The following is a 6,776-nucleotide window of genomic DNA, read 5'->3' as shown; positions in this document are numbered from 1 at the left end:
AAAAAAAAAAAAAAAAGAAAAGAAAAGAAAAGAAAAAGAAAAAGAAAAAGAAAAAGAAAAAGAAAAAGAAAAAGAAAAAGAAAAAGATTCTGCTTAACCCTGGTTATCAGCAGAAGGTCTTAGGTCAAATAGAAACCCAGCCTGTTTCCTGTGACTGCGAAGCTTCCCGTAGCCAAAGAGAGGGAGGCAGAGGAGGAGCCTTTGCAGACACACCTCCACCTCCAGGGTGGGTCAGGAAGTACGGCGCTGTGCTCTCTAGTATACCATGGACGGAGGAATGGGACTCAACTGCTAAGACCCAGAGACAGAGAGGAGAGGGAGATGAAGAGGAGAGAAGAAATAGGAGACAGAGAGAAGAGAAAGGAGAGGGAAGAGAGAGGAGGGAGAGGAGGGAAGAGAAAAAAGAGGTAGGGAAGTGAGGAAAGTGGGAGAAGCGGGGACGTGAGAAGAGAGGCAAAGTGATGTTCTAGGTATCTGGATGGTGAATCTAGGGGTAAAAGACACTTAACAGAAACCCTGAAACCACACGGACAGAGCACTGTCATTGTTGAGTGTTGTAGCTGCAGTCTTCACCCATCAGGCACTAGTGGGTTAACAGGAAAGTGACCCCTCACAGACAGTCTTTAGATGGACGGGTAGTTGACACTTCTGGCTCTTTGCACAGGGTGGATTTTGCTCATAGACTGCTGGTTAGTTATAGAAAGGAAATAGCAGTTACTCTGCAAACATTTCTTTCTAGGGTGGCCACTTTGCGGTTAAGTATGTTAGCTATTCAGGGAAGGGATCCGGCTCTGGCCTACAACAGTTTGTGAATACCGCTAACAGCTGCTACGCACAACAACACACGGGTCCATGTTCTGCTGTACATATGTGTTCACTAGGTGAGGAACAGACCCCCCAGTGTGTGGAGCTTCATGGCCCCTGGATTCTGTTTTCATGGTCACAGCCATGGCATGAGAGCTTAGAAACGTGGCTGAGCTAATTTCATTATGTGAGACTAAGTGAGATGCTGATGTGAGTTCTAGCTCCTAAGGGAGAGGCAGAACATTCTAGAGTAAGCAGGAAGAGCACAGGCACCACTGAACCACAATGCCATCTAAGATGTACTGAGATAGACAACTAACTGCCTGTCAGAGAGCTTTTCACACACACATACACACACACACACACACACACACACACACACACACACACACATCACTTATGGGAAGAGAAGCTGAACGGCCATGCGGTAAATAGCTAGCAAGACCCCAAACAGCACCTGTGAAACCCACTTGGAGCCAGGGCGTGGCGTGCATACCTATAATCTCAGCTTTTAGAAGCGGAGGCAGGAGAATCAAGTATTCAAGGCCATCCTTGGCTATACAGGGAGTTGGGGGCCAGTTTGGGCTCCAAGAGGTATTGTATCAAAATAAAACAAGACACAGAGACAAACACCACCACCACCAAGAAAAGCATTACTTCTTCCGTCCAGTCCATCCATGCTCCTCCAGCTGGGCAGAGCAGCCTCCTCCAGCAGACGCTGGGAGCGGTCCTTGGGTGGCCTTGGTGCAGCCTCTGCTGAACTAGACTTCAGAGCATCTTCCGTAGTGAAGGAGAACGCAGACTGAGACCGCTGTGGAAAAAGGGAGGTGTGAGCCTTAAGCATAGCCCCAGGCTGAGTGTCAGCAGCTCAGGAGTAAACAAGCAGAGGCCACTTCACAGTGAGGCTGTTTTCCTCAGCCAGGCTCAGGAGCTGCAGGCTGGCACAGGAAGTGTTTGTTTTGAACACTGCTAGGCTTAGGAGGGAAAGGACATTTCATTTAGCCACAGGAAAGCACCCACGAGAACAGGTAAGAGGATCCTTGAGCACAGCCCTCCCTGCCTGGCAGCTGTATCACCCACTCCACCACAGGAGGGGGAGCCAAGGAGACGTGGAGTCTCTCTCAGAGATGTATAAGCAAGTGTGGCATGATCTGAAGCGGAACTCAGGAGTGATCGTCCCGGGGCTGGAATTCCTCCACAGCCTTGGCCCATAATCTGGAAGCTTCCTCTTGCTGTGTGCTTATGGTACACTTCAGAGTGCGTGACAGTTGGGGAGAAGGCTCAGTCAGAGAAGCGCTTGCTTTGTAAGCATGAAAACCCGTGTCAGACCCCCAGACCCACATAAAAGCCAGGTGTGGCCAAGTGAGGTGGTGTGCATCTTTGATTCTAGCACCGGGAGGCAGAGATATGCAGGTCCCTGGGGCTTGCTGGCCAGCAAGTTAGCTCACCTGGTGAGCAGCAGGCTAGTAATGGAATCTGTCTCAAAAACACAATGTGGACAACTCCTGAGGCATGACACCCAAGACAGTCCTTTGCACACAACCTGCACACGCTCATGCATCTAAACACACACTCACATGCATGTACACAATCACATGCATGCACATGCTCACATGCATACACATGCTCACATGCATGCACATGTTCACATGCATGTACACAATCACATGCATGTACACGCTCACATGCATTATACGCTTTTATGCATGTACACACTCACATGCATGTACACACTCACCTGCATGTACACACTCTCATGCATGTACACACTCACGAGTGTTTGGAACAGAACAGACAGCAAAACTCGGCAAGGTGTGTGGAGTGACAGCTTGGCTGTCCATGGCTGGGTTTTGGGAAGGGGTGCTGTTCTCAGTGACCTTGGCCTCAAGGGACTCTTAGCCTGGGAAAAGGCTCCACACCTAGCATGCTCAGGAGCAATCAGCTTTGGTGGCCACGGCTTACTGCTGGGAATGTGGTACAAGCTAGAGTGGGCTTAGAGTCACAGAAAATCGCTAATACTCCCCAGGAAAACCCGGAGGGCCATGTAAGAAGATGGGAGATGGGGTAACAGAAAAAGACATCTATCCTGCAGAAAGATCCCCCTTATAGAGAGTTAAACAGCCACACGTCATGGCATGGCTCCACTCTTCGTCACCAGGACACAGGAGCTGCCGTCTGTCTGGCTAGAATCTGGAACAGTTTTGATGATGTCACTCAACAACTTGGGGGTTGGGGGAGGGAAGAGGCAGTCAAGGAGTCATCTGTGATTTTGCTAAATCCTCAACAGCAAGGAAGGAGACCCAGTTGTTGCAATGAGAGCTGCTTCCAGCAGGTGGCACTGCAGCAATGTCTTTACTCAACCACCTTTGGGGTCTTGTGTGCTTACCAACAAGTGTTGGGGTTACTTCAGTATTCCACTTTTTCACTACTTTGACTCATTCTTTCCCACCCATGGCCTCTGCTTTTCTTTTTTCAGTTTTTACCTATACAAGCATCGGAGGGAGATGCAAGGGGGAGATCAGTTAGAGAGAGCTCAGAGGGCCAGGGAGGCCTGAGCCCACTGTTCATGGATGTTCATGCTAGTGAGACCTGGAAGGTCAGAGATTTGAAGGAGAATTGTCTCTTTACTCTGTGGGCAGTAGCTAATGAGGAGTCAAGTCAGCTCCTCCTGCATCGGGACCTTGGGGAATTTTAACTATTCAAAGGCTCCGTTTCCTCAGTGTAAGGGTCTCAGCTCTGCATGGTGTGAGCAAGCAGAGCCTCTGTGCACTGGGCAAGATTGCTCTTGCCTTGGAATGCAAAGACTTGAGTTTGATTCCCAGAACCCACACTTAAAAGCTGGACATAGCAGGGCACACTCATAATCCCAGCATTGGTAAGGTGGGAACAGAAGGGTCCCTGGGGGTTGGCAGCTCACTTTGCTGGATTGGTGAATTCTAGACCAGAGGGAGAAGGCCCCATCTCAGAAAATCAAGGTTGACTGTGCTTGACGCCTGAGGTTGACCTCTCGTCTCCACACACTCACATGCACACCTACACACAGATATAAACACATGTACCCAGCACACACATACACACACATTCACACCTGCACACAGGTACACACATACATGCATACCTTCATACAGGTATCCACACACTCACATGCACACCTACACACAGATATAAACACATGTACCCAACACACACATACACACACATTCACACCTGCACATAGGCATGCACACATTCACATCTGCACACAGGTACACACATACATGCATACCTTCATACAGGTATCCACACACTCACACAGATTCAAACACATGCACACCTGCACACAGGTACATACACATGCACACCTGCACACAGGTACACAGACATGCACACCTGTCTACACACACACACACATACCACACATACACACAGCCTATGGACATCTTCATTTTTCCTAAGTTGATCTCAATGCAAAATTCCCCAGCAACCTGCACTTTCTCTCAGCTTCTCACTCTCCTCTGTACCCCACCTGCTCCTCTTGCACACCCCAACTCTCCTCCAGGACCCAGAGAGCACACTCAACTGTACAAGACATAAAGGACCTCCCCTTTCTGTGGGAGAATGGCTCTGAGCCACAGGTGTGCAGAATCTGTGTGGGGCGGCAGTGCTGTGTGACTTACCCCGAAGGTGGCACGTGCTTTGTGTCGTCCTGGAGGGGCCGTGGTCCCCTCACCCCTGGCCTTCACACTGCCACTCTGGGGCCTTGGCCACTCTGGCTCCTCCTCCTCGGCTCGCAGCTCAGCTTTATCCTTCTGCTTTCTTATAATCTGGGGAAGCAGGGGGACATGCTCTGGAGGAATCGCCTTTGGAGTGTTTCCCCAGCCACCCGGAAGCTTAGTCGGCACCCAACGTTTCAGCTCTACCTTGTGTTGGACCGGCACCTAGTCTCAATGACCTGACAAATGCAGCCACCCTCCTCCATCTGCAGGGGACTGGCTCTGGGAATCAGCCTCCCTCACAGAAGTGCTTGCTGTGTCTGCACCCCAGAGCCCCTGTAAAAATCCCGGGCACAGTGGTTCGCGGTTATAATTCTAGCGATGGGCAGGCATGGGCAGGAGGATCCCTAAGGTTCACTGGCCAGCCAGCTTAGCCTAATCTGTGGGTTCCAGGTTGCAGTGAGAGACCAGATATCAAAAATCAAGATGGATGGAGTCTGAGGAATGATACCTGAGGTGGATTTAACATGGGGTGTTTGCTTAGAGGAATTTTGTGTCTCCTAGTCTGTGTCAGATCATCTTCAAATCACTTATGGTAACTGATGTGACACGTGTCATTAAAATAGCTGCTGGGCTTACTGTTTGGGGAACAGGTCTACATGTTAAGTTAAGTAAAGATGCAGCCATCACCATGTAACCATGTGGGTACACAGATGAGGTACCAGGAAGATGATGCTCAAATGACGGGTATAGGAAAGGACTCGGGCTTCGAGGATGGCGGAAGACCACAGTGGTTAAGCGTGAGTGCTTTTTTGTCATGTGGACTCAGCCCACTGTTTGGCACAGGAAGTTCAAGCTGTCCTTTGTGGAACTTTCTGGAAATCCTTTTCCCACATATGTTGGATCCTTGACTAAGGAGGCCGGATTGTGCAGCCCTCTGATATCCACAGCTTCTTAGACCCCATGCTGGGGACTAGGACGCCCTGTCCCTGCTATTCCTCCAGGTAATTCTGAGAAGTGCTCACTGCCATTCTCCCCACTTGACAGCTGAGAACACTGGTCCAGAGAGAGTCGTGTATCAACTAAAGTTGCATAGCACATAGGCCCTGGTGCCTCTGGGTGGCCTTGACTTGAGGGAGTATCTGGAAGCCTTGGGGAGTGGCAGATCCCCAGGTCCCTTTTGCCATCAGCTGTGCTGGTATGGCCATGTGCAATGAGTGGTCCTGTGGGAACAGATTCCTCAGAGACCCTACCTTCTACAGATGAGTCAGCTGAGAAAAAGGGCAAGCCACCAAGACAGAGTTCTTCAGTGAGTGCTTGCATGTTTGTGTGTGCATATGTGTGTGGAGCCCAGAAGTCAACCTTGGATGTCTTCCTCAGTCTTTCTCCACTTTCTTCAGACAAGGTCTCATATAGAGCCTGGATTTTGTCAATTTTGGGCTAGGCTGGCTGGCCAGTGAACCCCAGGGACCCACGCACAACCCCCTGGGATGGAAAGCAGAAGCCACTCAGCATGGACAGCAAACATTTTACCAAGCTGAGGGATCTCTCAACCCTCAGTGGGCTTTTAGACCACAGAGCCATGAGGAAAGGCATAGAAGAATGAAGGTGTCTGCCAAGGTGCAGGTGTGGGCCCAATCAAGGCACCACCCCCATTTCAGGGCTGGGTATGGCTGCATTTGCCTTTTGGCTTTTGGAATAGCTGGGGACAGTTGACAGACTGGATTCTCCTCCCTCCTGCAGGGTGGCCCGTGCTATATCCTTACACCCTATACTGGGCTCCTGGCCCTATCCATGTCAATTGACCCATGATTGGATGAGACATCTGGGCATCCTCAGGACTGAGGAGTGTCCTTGCTGTGTGAATGGGGCTTGGGTCGCTGTGACTGAAAACAAAGGCTGAAGTTTTTCAAGACACCTTCTTGACAGCCCTTCGTCAGGTGCCTCTATGGGTCATCATGTTCATGGGACATATACCCTCCCAAGCCTTCACCCTTGAGTCCTGCCAAGCCAGTGCATGTGAGGAGGGCAAGGGTGGCAGACAGAATGGAGCCCATGGCTTTACTTAGACCCCTTAACTCTTGTCATGGGGTCAGCAAATGGGCCCCTTCTATGTGTCTCCTCTCCAGCGCCCCAGAGGCCCTAGCTTGGTCTGAATCGCCCTACCCTCTGCAGGATGGTGCTGGCCAGCTCCTCAGTCAGCTCTTGCTTGTGGTCCCGCAGGTAGCTGGCCTCGTTCTGTTTGTCCTGTGGAAGGAAGAGAATTAGGGGGCGTGGAAC

General features: G+C 50.6%; 1 protein-coding gene across 2 annotated transcripts in view; it reads right to left on the bottom strand.

The window, feature by feature from the left end:
* Window positions 1–6,776, bottom strand: part of Myrip (myosin VIIA and Rab interacting protein) — a 169,426-nt gene that overhangs the window by 45,983 nt on the left and 116,667 nt on the right. For both annotated transcript variants that reach the window (XM_021172036.2, XM_029482017.1), the window contains 3 exons: window positions 6,663–6,743; window positions 4,461–4,607; window positions 1,462–1,615 (listed from right to left, as the gene is read on the bottom strand). In XM_021172036.2, coding sequence (XP_021027695.1) covers window positions 1,462–1,615; window positions 4,461–4,607; window positions 6,663–6,743 — 382 coding nt within the window. The remainder of the gene's footprint in view (window positions 1–1,461; window positions 1,616–4,460; window positions 4,608–6,662; window positions 6,744–6,776) is intronic.

This window comes from Mus caroli, chromosome 9, assembly GCF_900094665.2.
Source record: "Mus caroli chromosome 9, CAROLI_EIJ_v1.1, whole genome shotgun sequence".
NCBI lineage: Eukaryota > Metazoa > Chordata > Mammalia > Rodentia > Muridae > Mus > Mus caroli.
Note: the sequence above shows the minus strand (reverse complement) of the source record. Positions and strands in the feature narration are given on the sequence as shown.